The sequence below is a fragment of the Camelina sativa genome, chromosome 19 (genome assembly GCF_030686135.1).
Source record: "Camelina sativa cultivar CO46 ecotype springtype chromosome 19, ASM3068613v1".
Classification (NCBI taxonomy): domain Eukaryota; kingdom Viridiplantae; phylum Streptophyta; class Magnoliopsida; order Brassicales; family Brassicaceae; genus Camelina; species Camelina sativa.
Window position 1 is genome coordinate 13,008,318 of NC_141898.1, and position 26,757 is coordinate 13,035,074.

The following is a 26,757-nucleotide window of genomic DNA, read 5'->3' on the forward strand; positions in this document are numbered from 1 at the left end:
TTTATTTAGTGGGCTTGTAAATAAATCAGCCATTAGCTCGTGTAAGCACGTGACATGGTAATAAGCCCAAACCAAAAAAGGAGCAAAAATGTCATCATACTCAGCCATTAGCTCGTGGAAGCGCGTGTCCTGTGTGGGTTTTTGTGAGTAAAGTCGAGCTTAAACACATTTTGGATCAGTTAGCTTTCCTAAATCGTCCTCGCTCAGCGAGAGAACGTTCTTTCCGATTAGGTCAAGGAAGTAACCTTTGAAGCGATCTTCAGCTATTGATTAATTGATATGACTCGTTTGAGTACGCAGCAACCGAATAAAATACGTCATACGCTAAGTCTTTGAAGCGATCTTCAGCTATTGATTGACATGACAAAATATGTTTATTTGCATAGTTGCAAACGTCTAGTTGGTTATTAAGAATTTTTTAAGTCGGTTTAAAATTTTGGAATGGACTGTTATTGGGCTTCATTTATAAGCCCAACCCAACACAATCTTAAAGGCACGTGCCACGTGCCACGTGAGATTCATTATTATTATATCTTAAATAAAATAACTCAAACGGTCGAACAAAATCATGGGGCCTAACTTGATCTCATCCGTTTATTTTAATCTCACGATCAACGGAGACAGATGAAAAATATATTACAATATAGGAATAATAAACAAACATGTGAATGCGTTCTCGATCTAGAAATTCAAATTCTCGCCATTAACGGCTCTCTCCCAAACTCTCTCCTCTCTCTCTCTATCTCTCTCTTCCCTTCTTCCTCGTTACTTTGCCCGAAACACTGATTTGTTGCAGAAGCAGATCTTGCTCTTCCCTCCCTTCTTTAGGGATTTCGAATCGGTTAATCCGCAGAGAGAATGAAGCACTTTATGATGCCAAGAAACGCTATCTTGAGGGATATGGGAGAGTCCCAATCGCCCAACCCTAGCTTGACGAAATCAAAGCCTCGAACGAAGATGAGATCTGCTAAAGAGAATGCTCCACCTCCGGATCTGAACTCGTTGATGCCTGACCATAGGTCTTCTCCGGCGAAACTTAAGAGTAATTTGCCTCCGCGTCCGCCGTCTTCTAATCCTCTTAAACGGAAGCTAATTGCTGAGGCTGCCGTGGATAACGGAGTAGCGGCTGGGGTTTCAGACTCTGGTGTCAAGGTAGTTTGATTCTTTGAAGTTTTGATTTTCTTTCCCCGAAATTGGAAAATGTTCGAGGATAAAAAAAAACCCTAATTTGTTGGATGAGTTTGGTCAAATTAAGTTCCAGATTCTAAAATCCCTAATTTCTTGATTGCTATTAGTTACGGTTAGTTCGATTTGTCTGAGGTAGTGTTTAAAGCTACTCAATTCGAGCTCTTGTCTCGCTTTGTAGGTTATAGTCAGAATGAAGCCTCCAAGCAAAGGTGAGGAAGAGGAGATGATAGTGAAAAAGATCTCCAACGATGCCCTCACTATCAATGAACAGACTTTCACATTCGACTCGATTGCTGACCCGGAGTCAACTCAGGCAAGTATTTAGTTTCATTATTGGGTTAATTATCTCATGATTTACATAGGTTAAGATGTTTGTATATTTTCTTGTGTTCATTGCAGGATGAAATCTTTCAGCTTGTGGGAGCCCCTCTTGTAGAAAACTGTCTGGCTGGATTTAACAGTTCTGTTTTTGCTTACGGACAGGTAGTCATCCTTCCTTTTTCAATGTGTTGCTTTGGGATTGTATTGAAATTTCTTAGACCAGGTTTGATTGTAATTCTAACATTTGATTTCTTCAGACTGGAAGTGGGAAAACGTATACCATGTGGGGTCCTGCAAATGGATTGTTGGAAGAGCATCTTAGTGGTGACCAAAGAGGATTGACACCACGTGTCTTTGAGTTGCTCTTCTCCCGTATCAGTGAGGTGATGATGCCTTGGTGTTGTTTACATTCTGTTCGTTTCATTTTTGCTAAAGAGGCAGCACATTCAAAAGTTGATTTCTTTTGTTTGCAGGAGCAAGCAAAGCACGCTGAAAGGCAGCTCAATTACCAGTGCCGCTGTTCGTTTCTCGAGGTTTGATGAGTGTATTCTACTAAAGATTTTTTGCTTATTATGTTTTTATTTCTCAAAGCTTGATATACATGGTTCCCTTTCCCATTTTTTTATTGCAGATATATAACGAGCAAATAACAGATCTTTTGGATCCGAGCCAAAAAAACCTGATGGTAACAGGAACTTGCAACTTCAACTTGTTTCATTTTGTAAAGAAAAAGAACCTGGATTCATCTTTTTTTTTGATTAATATTGCACCAGATTAGAGAAGATGTCAAGTCCGGTGTTTATGTTGAAAATCTGACTGAGGAATACGTGAAAAACTTGAAGGATTTGTCAAAGCTTCTGGTTAAGGTTTGTTATATCATTTCATTTCATGTTCCTCTTGGGTAATTAATCCCCTTCTACTTTGAAAGATTTCTAGAGTAATTGATAAAAACGTACACACTTGTGTTTCCTAGGTGTGATATCAGTTGTATTTCTCCTAAACTTTTAAAAGATGGGATGCATAACTTTGGTTGGTTATAAAGAAAAATTGTCTACACTACAGGAACTGCAATACTGTGTATTGTGCCAAAGTGTGTCAAAGTCTTGCAGTGTAGACAATCTGAACTATTTTGTTGCGTGCTTTTGAAATGAGTATCTTCAATAATAATGCTGGAGTCTTAAACTGTCGCAGGGCTTGGCAAACAGAAGGACTGGGGCTACAAGTGTAAATGCAGAGAGTTCAAGGTCGCATTGTGTATTTACTTGTGTTGTCGAGTCCCACTGCAAGGTGGGCTGTTCTTCTTTATTACATTGGTCATATTATTTGGTAACTGCAAGGTTTTAAAACTAGGCTATGATGCTCAGATGCTTGCTAGTGTAGCAATTATTTAGTTAATTTTATTATGGGTTAATGTCAATCTATATCTAACTGTATTTTAATGTAATATGTAACAGAGTGTTGCAGATGGTCTAAGCAGCTTCAAAACAAGTAGAATAAATCTTGTTGATCTGGCTGGTTCAGAAAGGCAAAAGTTAACCGGTGCAGCAGGTGATAGTTTAAAGGAAGCTGGGAATATAAATCGATCACTTTCTCAACTTGGGTAAGATCAGAATAATCCATATAGATAGCTGCTTATTAATTTTCTTTACCAGTCAATCCTGCATTTGTTTCCTTTCTCTCGAGAGTATGCATTTGAATCTGGATTTTATTGATATGAACACAATTTGAAAATGATGGTTGTAATTTCTGACTTCTATCTATGCCAGATCTTTTACCTTGACATTTTTCAGATGTTATTCTGTACAGTCTGAAACTAAGATCAATGTAACCCACACAGTTTTTATTTACATGCAGGAACTTGATCAACATTCTCGCAGAAATTTCACAAACAGGGAAGCAGAGGCATATACCCTACCGAGATTCCAGGTTGACATTTCTATTGCAAGAGTCTCTTGGTGGGAACGCGAAGTTAGCTATGGTTTGTGCAGTTTCTCCCTCGCAAAGGTAAATCAAGAACCCATACGAGTATCACGTAAAAAATATGTGTTCCAGAAATTATTTTATCCTCCATTTTTTCTGAAAAAAATGGCATCACATATTGCAGTTGTAGAAGTGAAACCTTCAGTACCTTAAGATTTGCTCAGCGTGCAAAAGCGATACTGAACAAGGCTGTTGTCAATGAAGTAATGCAGGATGATGTAAATTTCTTGCGGGAAGTGATACGCCAGCTGAGGGTATGCATTCTTTTGCTTATCTCATAAAACATAGATACAACCCAACTAATGTAATATTTAATGTAAACCGCACAGGATGAACTGCAAAGGGTGAAGGATAATAATAACAACCCAACTAACCCAAATGCATCTTACACCACGTCCTGGAATGCGCGTAGAAGTCTGAGTTTGTTAAGAAGCTTTGGCCTGGGCCATCCCAAGTCATTACCAAATGGAGATGATGATGGGGATACTGAGATGGAAATTGATGAGGAGGCTGTTGAAAGGCTTTGTACTCAAATGGGTTTATCGCCACCTACCGAGGAAAACAATCAGGACATGAGCAGAGTAGAGAAAATAGTTTCATCATTGGCCCTAAAGGATGAATCTTACAGTAACTCCCACCTTAAATCATCTGATGTCCAATCCACTGGAAAGAATTTTCCTGAAGATACAGATGTTAACATGGAGGACGCGTGTTGCCAAACTGAGAACAGTGGGTCAGAGACTGAGAATGCGTTAACTGTGGCAGAAACTAGCATCACAACAGATCAGATCAAAGCACCCGTGCAAACTATGGATGATGGTTCGAATGCACAGCCTGCTTTCATAACCAATTCTCTTCATTCTTGTATTAGCGACACAAACCAGGGAAATTCACCAAGCAAGGCGGACAACATTCCATTATGCCAAGACTTGGTTCTCGAAGCTGATGTTTCCGCAATTGTATCAGTAGCTGATACATCAAATGATACAGAACAGGTCACTGTAAATCCTGTGTCGCCTTGCCTTAGCATAGATCCAGTTAGTGCTTCTCCTGTACTAATACCTCCCACTGAGAGCGTTTCTCCTAAGATTAGAAATAGCAGGAAAAGCTTGAGGACAACGTCAATGTCCACCGCATCACAAAAGGATATTGAGAGAGCGAACCAGTCGACTACAGAAGTTGTGGAACCTTCTCCGGCTATGTCCACAGAGATGTTAAACCTATATAGTGCTTTGTCTGCAAAGAAAAATGAAGCTTTTCCTGTGCCAACTAGGCAATTGGCAGCTAGCCTCCACAGAGGCATGAAACTTCTTGACTCTTATCGCCAGAGTACAGCTCATAGACGGTCAACATTCAGATTGTCCCACAAAGCTCTAGCATGCAAGCCTTCAACCGTTTTAAGTAAGACTGATGTAGGTGTGCAGACTTATCCCGAAGCTGATATAATAGTGGAAGAGAACCCCAAAGAAGCACTGTGCAGTATATGTAAATGCAGCGCAGAATGTGAGGCCCAAGATATAAGTGACACTTCTAATCTTCAGTTAGTACCTATTGACAACTCAGAAGATTCAGAAAAGTCCAATTTCCAAGTTCCTAAAGTAAGAATTGTGGCTTTCATTTAGAGCATTTCTTTCCGCATTTGTATAGTGTAATAATATGATAGGAGTTTTCTGCACCTTACAGGCAGTGGAAAAGGTGCTAGCAGGGTCTATCAGACGAGAAATGGCTATGGAAGAGTTCTGCACTAAGCAAGCCTCTGAAATATCACAGCTTAATCGGCTGGTATGATCCTTGCTTCTGTTCTGTTGGTTAGCTTCTCTACTTTCGACGTATATAGGAAACATCTCTAATTGTCTCTGGAAAACAGGTGCAACAGTACAAGCATGAGAGAGAGTGCAATGCCATAATAGGACAAACAAGGGAGGACAAGATTGCTCGCCTTGAAAGCCTCATGGATGGCGTGTTATCTAAAGATGATTTCCTGGATGAAGAATTTGCATCTCTCATGCATGAGCATAAGGTAAATTTTTGTGTTCCATTATTTAGAATATTATTGAATCAATGGAGAAATGTTTTCTTACATATAATGCTGCAGCTTCTGAAGGACATGTATGAGAACCACCCTGAAGTATTGCAGACGAGGATTGAGTTGAAACGAGTGCAAGAAGAGCTCGAAAGTTTCAAGAACTTCTATGGTGACATGGGAGAAAGGGAAGTATTATTAGAAGAGATTCACGATTTAAAGGCGCAGCTACAATGTTACACTGACCCTACTCTTACATCAGCTCGGAAAAGAGCTTCCCTGCTTAAGCTAAGATACGCTTGTGACCCTAATCAGGCTCCACCACTTAATACCATTCCTGAGTCAGTAGATGAGAGTCCTGAGAAGACACTAGAACATGAAAGACTTCGTTGGAATGAAACAGAGAGCAACTGGATCTCTCTTGCTGAGGAATTAAGAACTGAGCTTGATACCAATAGGTTGCTAATGGAAAAGCAGAAACGTGAACTGGATACCGAGAAAAGATGTGCAGAAGAGTTGACGGAAGCAATGCAGATGGCGATGCAGGGTCATGCACGGATGATTGAACAATATGCAGACCTGGAAGAGAAGCATATCCAATTGCTTGCAAGGCATAGGAGGATCCGAGAAGGAATAGATGATGTCAAAAAGGCGGCAGCCAGAGCAGGAGTTAAGGGAGCTGAGTCTAGATTCATAAACGCACTTGCAGCAGAAATTTCAGCTTTGAAGGTGCAAAGAGAGAAGGAGGCACAATACTTCAGGGATGAGAACAAGAGTCTCCAATCACAATTAAGAGATACAGCTGAAGCTGTTCAAGCAGCAGGAGAGTTACTTGTTCGACTTAAAGAAGCTGAAGAAGGATTGACACTTGCACAGGTACATATAAAACTATTTTTCGAGAATCTCACCCTCATCTGCCATTTTTCAGTTATTAATCTCATCACATTACTCTTTACTTTAACCATTATGGCTTGTTTATTCGCAGAAACGGGCAATGGATGCAGAGTATGAAGCAACAGAAGCATATAAAAAGATGGACAAACTGAAGAGGAAATACGAAACCGAAATCAGCACTATTAACCAACAACACATTGCAGAGCCACAGAATCCCGTGGAATCATTGCAAGCTTCTTTTAATGGCGATGCTATGGCCAAATATGATGAACAGATGGAGCCATCACCAAGTTCTGGTGATCACCAATGGAGAGAAGAGTTCGAGCCATATTACAAGAAAGACGAAGAGTTGTCAAAGCTCGCGGAACCCTCTTGGTTCTCAGGGTATGACCGATGCAACATATAATTTCGTTTCCACAACAGTTTTTTTTCCGTGTAATGTGTGTATAGAAAAAAGGAAAGACATGTTGGGGTTCTTCTCTGATTCTGTGAGATTTAGATCTAAAACTTGGCACCATTGTCTTACTTGTACTCTTTTCATGTATTTCCTATGTGCTACATCAATTCATACATTTTTTTTGTACTCGTCCATCTCTCATGTAAACGATGTTCCTTGTAAGAGAATTTTATTGATCACATTAGTAGAGATAAAGAATCTGAAAAGGCCTAAGACACAAAGCCAAAAGACCAAGACAAGCTAAGACTAAGATCCCTTTATTTCTCCTTCCTCTTCGGTTTCCTTTGGTTCTGTTTGCTAGATTCTTCAGATATGTGACTACTACGTGAACAATCAATCAGCTCTGTAAATCCCAAATTTTATGGTTTTACTTCTGCATCCCTTAAAACAATCGCAGCCAATATATCTATTTTGAATGTATGAGAATATTAATGTTACTGTTTTGTTTACAAAAATCTTATAATAGAGTAATCTTGATCAAAGAGAAGAATGAGTAAAAATGAAAGCCATACGTAAGGCGTAAATTCAGTTTCAATAATATTGGTCATAATATCTCGTTTTCTCCTTTTGCCTCCTTCCTCCGGCATATATTATATTGGTCATAATATCCAAGTGAGACAAGTCTCGACATGTTTTCATCATATCGACGCTTTTCCAAATCGCTTTGTATTTTCCCTTTCCCTTCCCCTTCTGCAGGTTGATTGATTTGCACTGAACTTGGAACATAAGAACACGAATTTAGCCAACCATCTTCGTCACCAAACTCTCGCCCGAAATCCAATACCCTACGGTAATTAGCCTCTCCAATGACAATAACCTTGTGGCGCTTATCTACAAGAGAACCAAAGGCGAGTTTCTTCTCCTCGTCAATGAAGAAGCTTCCACTTATAAATGGAATATTAAATCCAGCAGTTTTGACTCTCAAGAACTTGCTCCACAGCACCTCTTCAGTCTCAATCTTAGTAGTAATCCATAAATCAAGTAGCATTGAATCACTTTCCTGAAGTAAAACCGCAAGCTTCTCTTCTCTAACACAAGATAAACTGGTAAAGTCATAATGCCCACCAGTAACGGGCAGAGGCAAGAGCGGGCCAAAACTCTCACTCGTAAAATCGAAACAGATTATGCAATCGACCAAGACTTCTTCAAAATTCTCGTCGTTCCTTTTAGCAGTACACCAGTAAGTGTTTCCCTTGAGAGAAACGCTATGGACATACGCCAATATGGAGTGACATCAAGAGTCGTCCATAAACCAGAGTCAAAATCATAAATCTCATACCAAAAAAACTGCTCTTCGGGATCATACTGGTGGTAACTATCTGTAAACCTCAAGAGCTTGTGCCTACGGCAAGATTGGCTCTTCTTATCGAAATATCCAAGAGCGTAAAAGAAGCTGTCCATTTTATATGGGTGATGATAAAATCTAAACTCGATCCACCTTGATTGCCCCAAATACGGATTCCAAACCACACACTTAGAATCACCTTTCAATATGCATAGCATTAAACCCTCGCAGTGAAAGAAGTCAGATATAATTACTTGTTCGTCAAGGCAAGTAATTTTGCCTTTATGCTCTATAGATGGATCTCTGTTGATGATAATGCTCATCAAGTCAAGAGTAGAAGAACTACTGCTCACGATCATCTGAGAGTCAGCTTCCTTTGCTGCGACTAAGGCTTTACCGATGTGCATCTTCGCAAAGTTCTGACACTTGGTTAGATCGTTCCACTTTTTGCAGGTTAGTCGAACAGCTCTCATGGATGTCAAAGGAACCCTAATGAAAATTTCCTATACCAAATCATCATGAAGATTAGAGATCCTCGTCTTCGTCCTCATTGTTTGGGTTTTGCAATCAAAACCTCTCCTCTTACTTTTCCTCTGATTTATATAATGGCGGTTGAAGGAAGATACAGAAACCCTAAACAAAGCTTGGCCAATCGGGCTTTTTATACTCTACGATACAAGTCACATGGCTTGGAGTTAGAACATATTTACGAAATTATCATTAAATTAATGTAAAGTTTCCGATTTTTGTTAGCAATTATCCAAAACAATCGGACCAAATTATGTTCATTCCAACAATTATTTTTACCAAATCTAGATAATACGCCTTATGTTTTCTATAATTTATTTATGCAATAAATATTAAATATTAACATTTATTTCAAATTACTATACAGTAAAACCTCTATAAATTAATAATGTTGGGACCAAGACATTTTATTAATTTACAGTGATATTAATTTATCTATAAATTAATAATTATTATTTTATAATGTAAATTAATAATTATTAATTTATAGGTATATTTTTAATTTTTTAATTTTTTAAAAATTAAATTAAGACAATTGTTGTAAAATAAGATTAGAATTTTGGATGTTGTAAATTTTATGGTATTAGAATTGAATTTAAAATAATTAAAAATATTATTGACAATGAATTACAAATATTATAGACAAATTCACTTATACACATGACATAAATATTCAAATATATGAATAAGAATATCAATTATCGTATTTTAATAGTCTATCAAACTATCAAAATGTAAATGATGCATATTTAGAAAGTGAAAACTTTAAAAAGTTTTAGCTGTTTTATGAAATGTTATAGAATATTTTATATCATTATAGTTTGAAGATACAACATAACAATTGTTTTATAGATATGAGGTTTAAGAAAAACATACTTTACTATATCAGCATATATATATATATATTTACATGATTATTAATTTATGATATTATTGGGACCATATTTTACATGAGGATTTCAAAAAAAATATTATCTTATTATCTTATCGAATTTTGTTATTTTTTACATTGTCCCGACTTGGGACTAGCAAAATTTATTAATTTATAGTGTTTATTAATTTATAGAGTATTAATTTATAGAGGTTTTACTGTATTTTTTTTTTTTTTGGTAAGGGAACGGGAGACTAAGTCTCCCGCAATTTATTAAAGAGTACTAAAAAACCCAATTACACCCGAACAGATTGAAGGCGGGCAGATCCGTTGGCATCGTCATACAAAATAGAGTTAACAGCCTCAAAAGAGGAATCCAAACTATGAAAACCTAGAGGAAGAGAAAAAGCATAGTTGGCTAACCCGTCAACAAGACGATTACCTTCCCTATACACATGTGAAATGCGGACTATCCAGTCCCGTGAGAGAAAGCCATGACACATACGCACCAGGAACGACAGTGGATGCGAATCATGAATTCCTGTCCGTAAAAAACCTACCACAATCTCAGAGTCTACCTCAAGCTCAAGTCGCATGATCCGTCGCTCCCAAGCAATGCACAATCCATAGTAGACTCCCCAAAGTTCCGCCAATGGCGCTGAACATATGCCAACATTCAACGCAAAACCGCCCATCCAGTTTCCCATCTCGTCCCGCAACACCCCTCCTACCGTAGCGAAACCCGGATTCCCCTTTGAAGCCCCATCCGTATTCAGCTTCGTCCACCCTAACCCCGGTGGAGTCCATGCCACCATGCGGTCCACTCGACCAGCACTTGATCCTTGAGCTCCCACAAGCTTTGAGTGTGCTGATGTAATCTCCTGCGCATAATCTCTCAAGAACTGTACACGGTCCCGACACTTCCCGTCACCACCAAAAACATTCATACATCGCCATTTCCACGCCCACCATACTGCTATCGCAAACAGAGTAGCCCACTGACTTCCGCCATCATCTCTTGTAACTCTTAGATTCCCATACAGCCACTCCAGGAGTGATTTCGCAAAAAAAGCGCGTACCTTCCGTCGAGGAACCAGTCGTTCCCAGACCCCAGCCATTGCTGGACAGTCCCGAAGGATATGCAGAAGCGAATCGTCCCCACTTTTACAAACCTGACATAGACTCGAATCACTCAGATGTCTCCTACTTCTCTCCATATTGGTCATGACACATTGTTGGGAAGCCAACCATAAGAAAACTCGCACACATTCAGGCGCAACCACCCGCCACACTCTATCAAAGAATCTCCCCATATTCTGCCTTGGCCTATCATCTCGTGTCAACAACATATATGCTGACTTAACTGTGAACACACCATCGTGACGCTCTCCCCATGATATCCTATTTGTTGCTCCTGTAAAGTTATCCAACACCACTGCCGCTAGCTGTAACTGAACAGTATACGGAACATATGGACCGATAAGTGCAAACTCCCAACCAGAGCCATCCCGCCAGAGATCTCTAACGCGTACATCCCAGGCTTCCCCGGACATATCAATGGTTCCCACATTCTCAAGTCTTGTGTGCCCAAGCCATTTATCCTTCCAATAACGGACCTCTCTCCCATCACCAACCACCCAAGACAGTTACTAACGAACATAAACCTAACCATATGCTACATGTATAAATAATCTAACCATAGATCAAAAAAATAAAATAAAAAACCAGCACATTAAGGTTTAATCTTCATTAACATTTCTTAGCTCCATATTCTTGGTTTATTTTTCAATATTTTGTTCCAATCTGATTTTTTTTTTCTGATTTGTGAGGAAGCCGCCGGGTGATGAAATTAATATATATAATAATAACAATCCGAAAAAATGCGACCAAAAATTGTGCTTTTTCAATTGTACCTTTTGGATATTTTCTGAAAAGTCGTGATGGATCATTAAAACGGTTATTTATGAAAAGTTACAACTGTTCACTATAAAATTGTGTTGATTGGGACATTCGTATCTTTTGAAATCTATATATATTTGTTTGTTTGAACTGTTTTAATTTTTTTGTCATGACACAAAATCAACTAAAATTTCAATCTCAACAGTTTATACATTTTTCAAAATTATTTTTAATTTATACTAGCCCCAGTAAATTTCAAATTATTTTTTAATTTGAAGTCTTGCCACAGTTTATACATTTTTCATTCTTTTAAAAGTCAAGAAATTTCTCTAATTCTTGACTTAACAAAAGATTTTTGGAATGATGAATCTAATTTACATCTTTTAGTTAATTTTAAATATAAAAGTTTAAGGAATATACATAGAGTGTTTTTCCAAGATTTAGATGGATTACATAGTGAGTTTTTGGATTTGACTTTTCAATATATTTAACCCCAATCCGAATAAATGCCACCAAAAGTTGTGTTTTTTCAATCGTACCTTTTGGATAATTTTTTAAAAAAATCTGTAAAAAATTTAAATTGTATCTTTTAAAAAGAGTTGTGATTGTTCATTGTAACGGGTTTTTTTGTAAAATTGCAACTGTTCATTGTAGAGTTGTGTTTATTCGAATATTCGTATTTTTTGAAATCTATTTTTTTGAACTGTTTTCATTTTTTTGCCATGATACAAAATAATAGAAAATTTTAATATCAACAGTTTTTACAGCTTTCTAAATTATTCTCTAGCATTCATTCTTTTAAAAGTAAAAAAACTCTTCCAATTCTTGATTTAACAAAAGATTTTTGGAATGATAAATCTAATTTACAACTTTTAGTTAATTTTAAATATAAAAATTTAATGTCTATATATAATAGCAATCCGAATAAATGCCACCAAAAGTTGTGTTTTTTAACCGTACCTTTTGGATATATTTTTTTAAAATCTGTAGAAAAATTAAATTGTGTGTGTTACAAAAAACTGCGATTGTTCATTGTAACTGTTTTTTGTAAATTTGCAACTGTTCACTGTAAGTTGTGTTTATTCGAATATTCATATCTTTTGAAATCTAGATATATTTGTATTTTTGAACTGTTTTCATTTTTTTGCCATGACGCAAAATAATATAAAATTTCAATATTAACAGTTTTTACAGCTTTCTAAATTATTCTCTGGCATTCATTTTTTTTAAAATAAAAATATTCCCCCAATTCTTGATTTAACAAAAGATTTTTGGAATAACGAATCTAATTTACAACTTTTAGTGAATTTTAAATATAAAAATTTCATGAAAATATCTTGATTTTTTTTTTCAAGAGTTAGATGACTTATATAGTGAGTTTTTGAATTTGACTTCTCAATATGATAAGAAAGATGTCTTTTATTTAAAAACAGTTTATATGGGTTATTGAGTGAAATCAAGTGCAAACACAATATTTGCGATTTTTCGTAGCACCTTTTCATAACTTTAAAAAAAAATATATATCAAACAGTTGTATCTGTTCATTGTAAAGTTGTGTCTTTTCACTATATTTTATTTATATCTTTTCATCACAACTTTTCGGTCTAATAGGTGTGTCTATTTAAATAGTCATGTCTTTTGAAGTCTCTTTATATTTGTCTCTTCATCAGTAACTAACAAGTTCGTTGAAACAAATTTTTTATTTTATGTTGAATCTAAATAATTAAATATTAATATCTAATATTCAACGTGATTCTATAATCTAACTAAAATTTTAGAAATGATTATAGCGATAGAGAAATTTAATACAACTTAATATAGAATTTACAATTGCGTCTATTTTTATCGTAAGTTTTTGTTAAAAAAATAGTTTCCTATTTAAAAATAAGAATAACAATCTGAATAAATACGAACAACAGTTGCGACTTTGCTTAGTATTTTTTTTTGTAAGAAAATTGTTTTTATTCCTTTTTTTAAAACTCAAACAGTTGTATCTTTTCATTTTAGAGTTATGTCTTTTCACTATATTTAATTCATATTTTTTCATCGCAATTTTTTTTCGTTCTAATAGGTATGTCTATTTAAATAGTCATGTCTTTTGAACTTTCTATATATTTGTCTTTCATCAATAACTAATAAATCATTGTTCATTGAAACAAATTTTCCGTTTTATGTTAAATCTAAATAATTTGAATATTAATATCTAATATTCAACGTTATTCTATAATCTAACTAAAATTTTCGAAATAATTAAAGCAATATAGAAATTTAATAAAATTGAATATAGAATTTTGCGTTGCGTCTATTTAACATAACTTTTCTTAAAAACTAATTTAATATTCAAAATTTACATTATTTTGTTTTTAATTATAATTATTTAATAGAAAATTATATTTACTCATTACAACCATTAGTTAAATATTTTCAGTTAGGAGCACTTTGTCATAATGATTTTTTTAATTGTAGCTTTACCATAATTCTTCATTAAAAACCTTATATTTCTAATACTTTAAACAATATTTTTTTTGCAAAGTTGCGTCTATTCTACATAATATTTTTTGTTACAAGTTTTCATTTTGATAGTTGTGTTTTTACTTTTTAGTAACAGTTTATGTTTAATCTATGTATTCAAACTATTTTATTACATTCAAATGATTTCATAATATATAATTTTAAGTTTTAAATTTTATTTACTTTTTTTCTAAAATACTTCCTCCGCGACATCGCGGGTCTGAGTCCTAGTGATATATAGTGACGAAACTTAAAAAAAGAACCAAATTGATGAGAGCGATTTTTCTGCTCAATATTGTCTTTATTTTAGGTTTATGATTGCGTCTTGATGAAATTCATATTTTGTGAACTCACTCAGGAAGTCACGACACAAACTCAGGGTTGGATAGAGGTTTTAATCTGAACACACAATCTCTCTCGAGATAAAGCAGCATGAAATGACCACTTTTTTTATGCAATCAACAATGTTTTATCTTTTTCTTCTTTGGTTAGTTTTTATATGGTAAAATGGCAAAAAACTGTGGACTTTTCTGTTAATATTTTTAAACCAAATTATTGTATATTTTGTATGTAGTGTATTTTTGAAAATGTGAAATCCTTTGCAAACTATAATTTATTGTTATCATCTTCCTCGTGAAAACTTATGTAGGAACTTGATAAGCACTATAATTTAAAATTATTTTTTATTAATATAACTTTAGAATCGAAAGTTGAAAACCTAATAAATAGTAAATAACTATATAGAAAGAAACACATATATACACCATGGGTTAAATCCTAAGTAACCAATATTAAGTCAGTTATGAAAAATGAGAAATAAACACTTAAGAAAAATTGCAAAAAAAAATAATCGCATTTGGTCTTCACTGTATGCCAGTTAGTAAAGGTATTATGATACATAAACTTCATTGTACGATATATGTTTGCATAAATATGTTTATATATTTTTTTTAAGGTTGTTAATTACACACAAATATTTTAGACTGAAATAAAACGATTTAAATGAAAGATGATGAGCCATCATCATTTCATTATTTTGAATATTAGACATATCTAAAGTTGATTAAATTATGTTTCCGTAAAAAAAAATGGTCATGCCATAAAAATACAATTGTACAATCTTAAACACTAAATTAAAACGAAATTATCTGTAATAAAAATATGGTTTAAGTTTTTAATTTTACAATGATGTGCAGTATAAAGATTTTATTTCCTTATTTTATAAAAAGATAAATAAAAAGGTTCACTCTAAGAATGGGTTAGAATCTTTGCAAGCGTCTATGAATCGCGATGCTATGGCCAAATATAATAAACCATGGACAAGTTAATATGAGAAAATTAATAGATTTCACTGTTACTATGTTTTGTTTTTATAAATACTCTTGGCAAATCTTCAACATAATGCATAGGATGGGAAGAAACCAGTTTTATTATAATGGAGTAAAATCTTGATCAAAGAGAAGAATGAGTAAATGAAAGACATACATTAGGCATCGTATATTCAATCTTAATCATCTCGTTTTCTCCTTTTGCCTCCTTCCTCCAGCATATTGTTCAAAATAGATTCGGTCCACGTGAGACAAGTCTCGACATGTTTTCATAATATCTAATCTTTTCCAAATCGCTATGTTGTTTCCCTTCCCCTCCTGCAGGTTGCTTGATTTGCACTAAACTTGGAACATAAGAGCACATATCTGGCCTATATTGGTGGCCAAAATCTCCCCCAAGATCCAATGCCTTCAAGTAATTAGCCTCTCCAATGACAATAACACTGTGGCGATTATCTTCATCAAAACCAATGGCGAGTTTCTTCTCCTCGTCAATGAAGAAGCCTCCACATATATGTGGAACATAACTATCAAATCCAGCAGTTTCGACTCTCAAGAACTTGCTCCACAGCACCTCTTCAGTCTCAATCTTAGTAGTAAACCATAAATCAAGCTCATATGGATTTGATTCATCGTGCTGAAGTAAAAGCGCGAGCTTCTCTTCTCTAACACAAGACAAAGTCGTATAGTCATGATATCCACCACTACAGGGCAGAGGCAAGAGCGGGCCAAATCTCTCACTTGTAAAATCGAAACAGATTATGCAATCGGCAAAGACATCTTCAACATCTTCGTTCCTTTTAGCAGCACACCAATAAGTGTTTCCCTTGAGAGAAACTCAAGGGTTACAAAACGCTATACGCCAATGTGGAGTGACATCAAGAGTCGTCCATAAACCAGAGTCAAAATCATAAATCTCATACCAAAAAAACTGCTTCTCGGGATCATACTGGTAGTAACTATCGATAAACCTCAAGAACTTGTGGCTACGACAAGATTGGCTCTTCTTATCATCGTATCCAAGAGCGTAAGAGAACCTGTTCATTGCGTTTGGGGGATGAGTAAATCTAAACTCGATCCACCTTGGTTGCCCCAAATAGGGATTCCAAACCAAAAACTTAGGATCATCTTTCAAGATGCATAGCAATAAACCCTCGCAGTGAAAGAACTTGGATATCTTGACTTGTTCGTCAAGGCAAGTAAGTTTGCCTTTATGCTCTGTAGAAGGATCTCCATTGATGATGATGCTCGTTAAGTAAAGATTGTTTCCCATCATCACGATCATCTGGGACTCACCTTCCTTTGCTGCGGCTAAGGCTTTACCGATGTGGATCTTCGTAAAGCTCTGACACTTGGTTAGATCGTTCCACTTTTTGCAGGTCAATCGAACAGCTCTCATGGATGTCAAAGGAACCCTACTGAGAATCTCCTTTACCAAATTATTTGGAAAATTAGAGATCATCATCGTTGTTGTCGTTGTTTCGATTTGCAAACAAAACCTAATCCCGTTTACTTATAATCCCCTGATTTATATATAAACTGCGGTTGAAGGAAGATACAGAAACCCTAAATAAAGCTGGGCCAATCATGGGCTTTGGAAGCTAGTCGGTGTTTTTATGATTGCACTCATGAGGAGGAACCAAATCCACTAACATTTCGACACATTTGCCTAGCTAGTCGGTGTTATTATTATTTTTTTTTTTTCTCTTCTCGCTTTACAATCGACAAAAAAAATTTCTTTGGCTATGACTATTGTAACTTGCAAGTAGATTCATAGATATGTAGTAGATAATGAAGCTCGTACTGATAAAGATATTAATTAGTGGTTTCTTTTCTTCAAAGTCATGGTTCGTTCGTCCCTAGATAATTCTACTATATTAATTGAGAAGTATAAATATAAAACTAATATTAAAAATGTATAAAAAATTACATTCAATTGCCATTAGAAAAACTTAATTACACTTAGTTAAATAATTAAATAAAGATAATTAATTAGAAAAAAACACTGACAGATTAAATATAAAAAGAATCTTAAAAAAAAAATATATTTTCTGTCTCTAATAAATTATGGACGAAAATTACTAAATATTTTTTTTTAAAAATAGAAATCAATCAGAATTTCAAAAACTAAGATTTTATATCCAAGTAAACAATATAATTATTTTTACTAACTAAATTTTGAAGATTTTGTTAAGATTTATGATTCTATATTCTTTTATTTACAAATTGTTTTGAATTTTCATATAATACTAATGATTAATAAAATGCAGATTTTTTTCTGCATATGTTGTGATTTGAATTTTTTAAAACTAAGATATATTAATCAATCTATAAAAATGTGTGTTTTAAATTCCGCATTGGCGGGTTGGTAAAACTAAATTTATATAGATGATAAATTAATAACTTTTATTTGTTCACAATTATAATATTAAAATTACTACTTCATATTTCACAAAATAATGATGTAAATACAACACACAAACATTATAAAACTGTAATATACGTCGAAAATAAAATACTATAATATTATAAAATAATCAGTATTCAGAAACACCAATAGATTTACAGAACAATTAAAAATAAATTTTATTTCAAATAAAATAACTTTCAAAAAAAAATATAACAATAATTTTTATTATTATATTAGATTTTTTTTTAAAAATGTTGACCTTGCCAAAAAAATAAACACAAAGAGAACTCTAGACTACTCTTTATGAAGAGTAAAGAGATTAAGCATGTCAGAGCCATATTTGAAGTAGATTCCTGAACTGTTTGCGGTGCTACTTGGCCAGAATCGATCCCCTTGAAGAGAACATGAGCGTCTGTAGAGATGTTATTATGGTGTCTGTTGTTGCGCTCCATCCATAGGCAATAGAGGGTGGCTTGAGCGGCGAGACGTCGAAGACATATAGGTGTGGTGTTGTCGTTGAAGTCGAGCCAAGCAGATAAAGCTATCCACGTATGGAAGGTGAATGCACTATATCCCAGGCGAAAGGTGACTTTCCTCCAGAGGAGCTCACTTACTTCACAGCAGAGAAAAAGGTGGTCCCTTGATTCCAGAGCAGATCCACAGAGACAGCAAGTTGGATCAATTTGCATCCCCCATCGAGCTAATCTCTCTCTTGTTGGTAACCTGTCCAAATGCATCAACCACATGATAAATGCATGACGAGGGATATGACCTTTGTACCAGACATGAGCAGTTCATGGAGACTAAAATGATCTTGGTCGGAGAACCTCCCATGTCTTTTTTGTGGAGAAGTTGTTCAGTTCCTCTGTTCCGGTGTACCAGACGTAAGAATCAGGAGTGGGGTCAAGAGGGAGCGAAATGGAGGTCAGGTAGATTTGAAGCTCTTCCGCTCGAGTAGGCCTTGCTGGTCTGAGATTCCAGCCAACCGATGAACACGCATTGGAGACTTTACCTTGTAAGGGGATACCAGTTTGAGCAAGACCCGATGATCCCATAAAATCTATCAATGGGCCGAATGGTGTCCACCAGTCGAACCAGAAGCTAATTTGCCTTCCTCTACCCAAATGACTTCGGATGAAGTTACGAGCAAGAAGGCGGAGATTGAGAATAGTTTTCCAGGTCCATGAGCTCTGCTTGTTTGCATCTATGGCCCAAAAGTTCAGGTCTTTAACCTTTGTGTTCTTTAACCATTGTGCCCATAGGGAGGTTGTAGCTAGTAGCCTCCAAATGAGCTTCAGGCAAAGTGTTTTATTCCACATAGCAAGGTCACGAAAACCCAGACCACCTTCACTCTTGGGTTGACATAGGTCTTGCTATGCCACTTTAGCTGAACCCGTCTTTGTGGCATCACCGTTCCAAAGAAAGTTAGTACAGAGGATTTGGATCCTTTTCAAACATCCTTTAGGTAAGAGGAATGCTGACATCCAAAAATTGAGAGTCCCATAAGTTACAGAGACGATCAACTGGGCTCTACCCGCATACGAGAGGGATCTGGCAGACCAGGAAGAGAAACAGGTGGTGAGTTTGTCGAGCAAAGGCTGCTATTCAGTGAGCTTAAGCTTTCGATGCATCATTGGTGCCCCAAGGTAGCGAATAGGTAATGAACCAATTTTGAAACCAAGAGAGGATATCTGAGAGGATTCAAGTTGGTTCAAACCAGCAAAGAACAAATCTGTTTTGCTCTTGTTCATAGCTAAACCTGAGAGACCAGCAAAATCGTGGAATACCTCCGCAATGTGACCAAGAGACTGGGTGGCACCATCAAAGAAAACCATGATGTCGTCAGTGAAGGCAAGGTGGGTAACCTTTGGTTCATTGGCATTGGGATGTAGTCCAATGCGTCCATTGTAATAGTTAAGGGAGAGCATGTTGGAGAAAACCTCCATAATTAGGACAAACAGGTAGGGGGAGAGGGGGTCTCCTTGTCTCAGTCCCTTCTCACCATTAAAATATCCGTAGAGCTCACCATTAATACAAATCGAGAAACTTGCAGTGGTGATGCATTCATTGATCAGGGCGATGAAGTGGGAAGGGAACCCCATCGCGTGGAGAGTGTTGATGACAAAACCCCAGTGAACCGAATCAAAAGCTTTCTTCAAATCCACTTTTAGCATACCTATGGGGGACATGTGTTTCTGATTATAGCCTTGCACCAGTTCTGTTGCGAGGAGAACATTCTCCACCAGAAGACGACCTTGAAGAAAGGCGGACTGGGTGCTTGAAATCAGATCAGGGAGAACCAGTTTGAGCCGGTTTGCCAGGAACTTCGAGACAATTTTGTAAATAGTGTTGAGACAGGCTATTGGCTGAAACTCTGAGATTCTTTGTGCGTTTGGAGTTTTTGGGATCAGAGTGAGGATTGTGGCGTTCTATTGCTTAAGCAGCTTGCCTGTAGTGAAGAATTCCATAACAGCATTGATGACAGATTGCCCTACAGTATCCCATTGTGCGGTGAAGAACTCGACACAAAACCCATCCGGGCCAGGAGCTTTGTTCTGCGGGAGCGAGAAAACGACATCCTTGATCTCTACAGGGGTTATAGGCGCCGAGAGAGAGCTGACCGCTGCTGGGGTGCATCTCTGGGGCACTAGGGAGGCAATGAGCTGGGTAGAGGCTGTGGAGAGATTTAGTTGCTCACCTAGAAGCTTTTGGTAAAAGTTAATGGCCAGCTCCTATATCGCCTGGGAGGTGTCAATTATCTGATCCCGATCATCAAGCAGAAAAATGATTTCGTTCTGAGCTTGTCTTGATTGTACAGCACGGTGAAAGAACCTTGAGTTTTTGTCTCCTTCTTCAAGCCAACATATCCGAGATTTCTGCCTGAGATAAGATTCCTCCGCGAGTGCTAGAGTACACCATGTTTTGTGGGCTTCAGATTCTTGCATAGATAACGTCGGGGATGGATCAGAGAGTAAGGCATTCTGGCATTGAAGAAGGCGATCATATGCTTCACGTGTTCTCTTTTCCAGATCCGAGTAGTTGTCCCTGGTGAAATCTCTGATAAATGGCTTGAGCTCCTTAAGTTTTTTGGAAAGTTTCAGCATGTTGGAACCTTCAAAACTAAGTCCAGTCCACCAGAGCTTTAACAAGGCAGCGAAATCAGGGTGCCGGTTCAGCAATGATAGGAATTTAAAGGGCTTCTTTCGCTTTTGCTTGTGTGAGTCCAAGAATAGGAAACAAGGGCTATGATCAGAGAAACCTGGTTCACCAAATACAGCCAAAGAGGAGGGAAATATAGATTTCCAATCATCATTCACCATTATGCGATCTAGTTTTTTTGCTACAAACCCCACGTCTTGTTTGTTGGTCCAGGTAAAAGTGTTGCCGCAATACTACAGGTCACAGAGAGCAGAGTTTGTGCAGCGTCGAAAGAGGTCCAACATACCACTAGGCTGTGCGTTCTGATCCATGTTGGAGTGTTCATATGGAAACTGAACTTGATTGAAATCGCCAAGAACAGTCCAAGGCTTACCAGTCACAACAGAGGAAAGGGATAAATCCTCCAACTCTCTCCACAATGACTTCCTTTCCGCAGAACTTACACTAGACACATAAACAACAGAGACAACTAGGGCCGTGGCCACAAAAGGCAGTTTCACGAGACAAGTAATCATCTGTAATGATTTGCAGAGGATAGTGACTTGAACTGAAGAATGCCAGACAATCCAGATCTTGCCTAAATATGAGAATTCATAATTTCCTTCAAAATTCCAACCCGGGAAGACACCCGATACTATATTGTGAGCTTTCATCGGGTTGACATGGGTTTCTAAAATCCCACCAAAAAGCGGTTGATTACTACGTAACCATTTCCAAAAGCTACACCGCTTTACTGGGTCATTAAACCCTCTTACATTCCAACAAAAAATATCCATTAAAGGAGGATATAGTTAGAGGTTTTAAAGGGCCTCCAGCCCTAGCTTTTCTCAACTTCTGCCTCATCATACGCTTAGAAACTACCTTTAAGAAACGGTCTTCATCAGCAGTTGGGTTGTCATCTTCCTCTGATAGGCTGTCCAGACTTGAGGGAGAGGCAACTCCAGTAGGGACAGAGTCTTTATGCGTCTGATGAGAAAACAGGGATGAACAGAGATCAACACAGATTTCACCCTCCTCAAGGCCTAGCGAGGCCATGTTTAGTCGGTTTGGGTTAGGAGGACAGAGAAGTGGAATCTGACTTGGTGTCGTATTCGGTGGTAAGACCTTAACAAGGATTGGATTAGTTTTCCTTTGGGTTGAATCACAAGGGATAGCTTGCGCTGTTTGTACCGAGAGATTTGGAGGGGGGGGGGGGGGGCTATCCCACCTGAACCCACAATGGGAAGCTGTTCCACTACAGGTATTTTACCTTCTTGCTTTTCTTTCTTTGCTCGAGGGCATAGGGCAGAGGTGTGCTTTACAGAACCACAGTTATTGCAGGTAACTGGGGCTTTAGAGCATCATGAGATAGTGAGACCCACCTACTTGCAATGTGAACAAAGCGAGGGAAGCCATGGACTGGAAACTTTGATATGCTTTATCTGGCCTGATTCAAAACGTGCATTGACAGCTTCTGGAATGGGTTTTTGAGGATTGATTATTGTGTAGACCTTAGCTACCTCGATGTTGGTCAAGTTCTTGGTTTGGGGATAGAGGCAAACCGGGTGACCTAGTAGTCCTGCATTATGCTCGAGTCCCTCTCTATTAAAGAACTCTAGTGGCACACCCACGAAATCCAGCCAAACTGGCACCATCGATAATTCCGGCTTGGTTGGAGTGACTTTCGAAGACCATTTAGCGACGAACATTGTTTGACCGTCAATTTTCCAGAGGCATCGGCTCAGGATACGACGTCGAACATTTGGGCAGGGGACTCGAAATAGATAAGAGTTACCTTCCATCTTCGATGCAGTAATGTCCCTTCTTTGGCGACTCCAGATGCCGTTAGCTATTGCCTGGACTGCACCTCGTGGGGGGGATCGTCATAGAACTGGCCAAGGATGAAGCAGTCCCATGCTTTTTTGTTCTTCTCTATGACAGAGTTAGGAATTGTAACACAAGCCTCACCGGAATCAAGAGTGTAAAGAGTGCCTTTTTCTCCAAATTCTGTGAGCTTCTGCTGAGAAGATCTTTCCATGGGGAGTCTGGTTTAACGGCGGCTGGAACATTCGCTAGGATGGTCAGGATTTGACTCTTTTTGGGAGAGAGCTGTGTGGTCGCCGTAGATACAGGGACTGTAGCTGGGAGAACGCTGGATGGATTGGCTACCTCTCTCAAGCGCAAATCAGGTACCGCCGCCGTTGATAGTGGGGCTGTAGCTGAGATCTCAGAATTAGGGTTTACTGTTCCTGTTATGGTGGTTCCTTCCGAGGCAATGAGGATGGGAGCTGAGGATTTTGTGCTAGCCAAGTCTGTTGGGGTCCTAGATAACGTTGTGGCAGAAGAAGCAGGAGAGCCACCAGCTGCGACGGGGGTCACAGGCCGTGAGCTTTTCTCGGAGGAATTGTTGCTAGAGCTTGGGGATCCAGTGGGAATTTCCCGAGGAGGTTTTTTTTGGGTTTGTTTTTGGCCATGGTGGCCGGAGGGAGCCGACGCCGAGATCGACGAAGGTGAAGGGAGAAAGAAATGGATCGCGTTATCGCCTTGGGAGAGATTCTAAGAACGCGTGGCGCGCGTGTTTTTCAATCCACGTGTTATGCTTCTTAGACTTTCTTACTACAAAGTCCCCAGAAAGCAATTACTTTGGTATGAAATCTACGATTTTGAATCTGATTTATGAACGACTAATAATGTCACTAGTCCACACTGGCGTATATGATCATAACCGGTTTAGTTTGCCTAAAAATAACCCGACCGGTTTAGGAAAACATAGTCAATGCGCTTAGCCAGGTTATTGCAAACTAATATAAAATCAGGTTTGCTGATAATTTATATATCGTGCATGTAAACTAAAAGTGTTTATTTTTATGGAATATGGTCATGTGTGTGTAGTAGACTGCAATTTGATTGTAAATTGTTTTGATAAGTCCAATTGTTTGTTGCTAGAATCGTGTTCGTGTATTATATATTTTAACCTCGTAATTATCCTTTTAGTACAAAAGAAACAAGAAACGTTTTATATGAAAGAAAATATTTATAAGAATCAATTATGATTGTAATCTTCAAACTTTTTATTTAAGAATAAAGATAGTAAAAAAAATCTACAATACTTGAGTATAAATAATTTTATTTATATCTTATAAATGTTGATTTTGACAAACATAATTTACTATCATTAGGAACATTAACTCTAGTAAATTGTACATATATATCTTAAAACTTTTGGACACATAACTCAAAAACTTATGAAATTTTCAATTTCATTTAGTTTATTATTATTATTTTTTTTTGTCGGTAATCTTTTATTTTATTAAATAAGCCCAATGGACAGCATGAAAGAGAAATATAAGGTGAAAAAATGGAGCCCAGCAAGTTTAAGCCCAATCATTAACCTAAATATTCTAATACAAAATACACCAAAGCACAATTAGGTTTAGAGAGAGGGACACGTAATGGACACGTGTTAAACTACGATGTTGGGGTGGAAAACGACTGAGTCGACACCGCCTTCCACCGGAGCTGTCTCTCCGATCAGATCCAAAATTTCGGCTATCAAAATCGTTTTTTCCGGCATAGGGATCCATCGATCTTCAGCTTCTTGTCCTGAATATCACCATTTTCCTTATGCATCTTCCTCTGAGTGTTAAGAAACAAAGCCTCTTGAATCTTCAGATCTGTGAAGCACCGGAAAGCATGAGATGGCTAGATGTCAGATTAGTCGCAAAACTTTGCTACCCTAAACTGTTCTTCACCCTCACAGAATTCCTTCCATCAGGATTCACAAACTTAAGAAGAACCATCATACGATTCCAATCACGGCCACAATTATGTGTATGAGGATTTACTCTCCTCTTGATTGGAATCGAGCATTCTAATGATCGAAAAGCTCTGTAACATCACTCGGCTTTGACCTCTTTAAACTGAAAAGAGATCTATTTGGCTCTGCAAAAGGAAAAGAAAACACAAAAATTAGCCATAAGGGCTAAGGAGAACTCGCATCTAAGCGAGAAAGATAAACGGACTTAGCCGGAAACAAAAAACGACGATAAAATTCGCCGGAATATGATACATCAGCTTTCTCTCTCTGAAAGATTTGAGAGAGAGAGAAGAGAGAGAAAGCTTTTCGCCTTCTTGTATCGTTTTTTCATTTAGTTCATTTTTGTTTGAATTGAATTAATTAAGCATTTTTCATTTTTTTTTGGGTAAAGTTTAAGCATTTTTCATTTAATATCTGTTTTTATATTATTATGAAAATTAAAACAGTATATTTTATCTTGATTATGATGTGGCGATGCTTGTAATGTCTAAAAAATAGATAATATTTGTTTCTGTATATATTAATATAAAAATAGCAAAAATAGCTCTAATTAATAAAATGAATAATATTTTTCCCAATATATAGAATAAGTCTTTATAAAATAGCTCGTAAATAATTTATTGTGTCTCTTATGGGGGCGCTGATGCATACATTTGTCAAACTAATACAATGAACTACCATGAATTTTTTTTATCTTTGAGAAATTTTAGAGATAAGTATGAAATATTCCTCAAATGGAAAAATTCAATTTCGATAAAAATAAAGGTTGGTAGGAAATATAGTACTTAGAATGACTTATAATGATAAATGATTCCATTTGTAATACACGCCTGTATTAATAAAAGGAAGCTGTTCTACTCTTAAGCATCAGTTTTATCTCTTGGTAATCAAATCTTTTGAGAAAATGGTGAGAAGTAACAAAGGTCGTCAAAAGATAGAGATGAAAAAAAATAAAAAAAGAGAGCAACCTTCAGGTGACTTTCTCCAAAAGAAGGTTTGGTCTCTTCAAGAAACCAAGTGAGCTTTGCACATTGTGTGGTGCAGAGATTTTGATGATTGTGTTCTCTCCCGGTGGGAAAGCGTTTTCTTTTGGCCATCCTAGTGTTAGAGAACTAATTCATCGTTTTCTAAACGTTAACCACAATTCGCTCATTCCTCACCAAACAAACTACAATCTACAGCTTGTTGAATCTCGTCCGGATAGAAATATACAATATCTCAACGAGATGCTCACGCAGGTAAAATATAATTATATTTTATTATCTAAAATGTTCATATGCATAAACCATATAATGATTGAATCTCATTAATCCAGGTGCTGGCCAGACAGAAGAAGGCGAAACATAATAGAATGACATTGGACATGGTGAGACAATCCAGAGAAGAAAGAGGAAAAAGTTGGTATGAAAAAGATGTGAAAGAACTCGACCTGAGTGAAACCGACAATCTGATATGTGCTCTTCAAGATGTGAAGAAGACGTTTGTAAGTGAGATGTCTGATTATCCTCAATTGAATGTTTCTCATCAGAGTTACATGGGAGAAAGTTTTGTCTTTGGTGGTGGTCGTAATGTTGATGTTGACGGCATTGATCTGTTTGATCAAAGAGTGAATACATTCAGCTCTAATCCAGTCATGGAGTTTCCTTACCAGACACCATTTTTTGGATACAACAATGATGGAGTTATCGGTCCGGGATACAACATGAACTACATGTCAAGTTACAACTTCAACGAGAGATACTAGAGTCTGAAGCTAGAAGAGCAGCTTTGATATTGAAATCATATCCTAATTTTTCTTGTGTCGTGCGACTTGATTTTATTTTTCCTTTACATTCAGTATGTTGGCTGCTTGTATTCATTGTCGATTTAAGAACAAAGATAGTGAGAAAAATCTACAATACTTGAGTAGAAATAATATTATTTATATCTTATGAATGTTGATTTTGACAAACATAATTCACTATCATTAGGAACATTAACTCTAGTAAATTGTACATATATATCTTGAAAATTTTGGGCCCATAACCCAAAACTTATGAAATTTTAAATTTCCTTTAGTTCATTTTTTCTTTGAATTTAATTAATTAAGCATTTTTCATATTTTTTT

The 26,757-nt window shown here is 36.8% G+C and overlaps 3 protein-coding genes and 3 pseudogenes across 3 annotated transcripts; 2 read left to right on the forward strand and 4 right to left on the reverse strand.

Moving 5' to 3' along the window:
• The first annotated feature begins 616 nt into the window (after positions 1-616).
• LOC104766288 (kinesin-like protein KIN-12B) lies at positions 617-7,042 on the forward strand. The gene is made up of 16 exons (XM_010490143.3): positions 617-1,152; positions 1,367-1,501; positions 1,588-1,671; positions 1,767-1,892; positions 1,983-2,042; positions 2,141-2,194; positions 2,283-2,375; positions 2,701-2,796; positions 2,964-3,109; positions 3,364-3,513; positions 3,614-3,743; positions 3,819-5,087; positions 5,173-5,271; positions 5,357-5,509; positions 5,585-6,388; positions 6,498-7,042. The coding sequence occupies exons 1-16, from the start codon at positions 859-861 to the stop codon at positions 6,810-6,812; spliced, it is 4,008 nt and encodes a 1,335-aa protein (XP_010488445.2). The 5' UTR covers positions 617-858; the 3' UTR covers positions 6,813-7,042.
• A 459-nt stretch (positions 7,043-7,501) lies between these two features.
• On the reverse strand, positions 7,502-8,734 carry LOC104767799 (putative F-box protein At5g41500; annotated as a pseudogene).
• A 6,645-nt stretch (positions 8,735-15,379) lies between these two features.
• On the reverse strand, positions 15,380-16,771 carry LOC104767800 (F-box protein At2g38590 pseudogene; annotated as a pseudogene).
• A 1,727-nt stretch (positions 16,772-18,498) lies between these two features.
• On the reverse strand, positions 18,499-19,014 carry LOC147920493 (uncharacterized). The gene has a single exon (XM_087501101.1). It carries the CDS (start codon positions 19,012-19,014, stop codon positions 18,499-18,501), a length of 516 nt encoding a protein of 171 aa, XP_087357227.1.
• A 1,413-nt stretch (positions 19,015-20,427) lies between these two features.
• LOC147920494 (uncharacterized) lies at positions 20,428-21,015 on the reverse strand. The gene has a single exon (XM_087501102.1). It carries the CDS (start codon positions 21,013-21,015, stop codon positions 20,428-20,430), a length of 588 nt encoding a protein of 195 aa, XP_087357228.1.
• A 4,539-nt stretch (positions 21,016-25,554) lies between these two features.
• On the forward strand, positions 25,555-26,394 carry LOC109130835 (agamous-like MADS-box protein AGL62 pseudogene; annotated as a pseudogene).
• Positions 26,395-26,757: the final 363 nt, after the last annotated feature.

Bases quoted from the DNA above. Each gene is read 5' to 3' on its own strand.
- LOC104766288 (XM_010490143.3), top strand. From the start codon at position 859: ATGAAGCACTTTATGATGCCAAGAAACGCTATCTTGAGGGATATGGGA. The intron at 1,672-1,766 runs GTAGTCATCCTT...TGATTTCTTCAG, and splicing joins CTGTTTTTGCTTACGGACAG to ACTGGAAGTGGGAAAACGTA. The intron at 2,376-2,700 runs GTTTGTTATATC...AAACTGTCGCAG, and splicing joins TGTCAAAGCTTCTGGTTAAG to GGCTTGGCAAACAGAAGGAC.
- LOC147920493 (XM_087501101.1), bottom strand. From the start codon at position 19,014: ATGTGGAATAAAACACTTTGCCTGAAGCTCATTTGGAGGCTACTAGCT.
- LOC147920494 (XM_087501102.1), bottom strand. From the start codon at position 21,015: ATGGTGAATGATGATTGGAAATCTATATTTCCCTCCTCTTTGGCTGTA.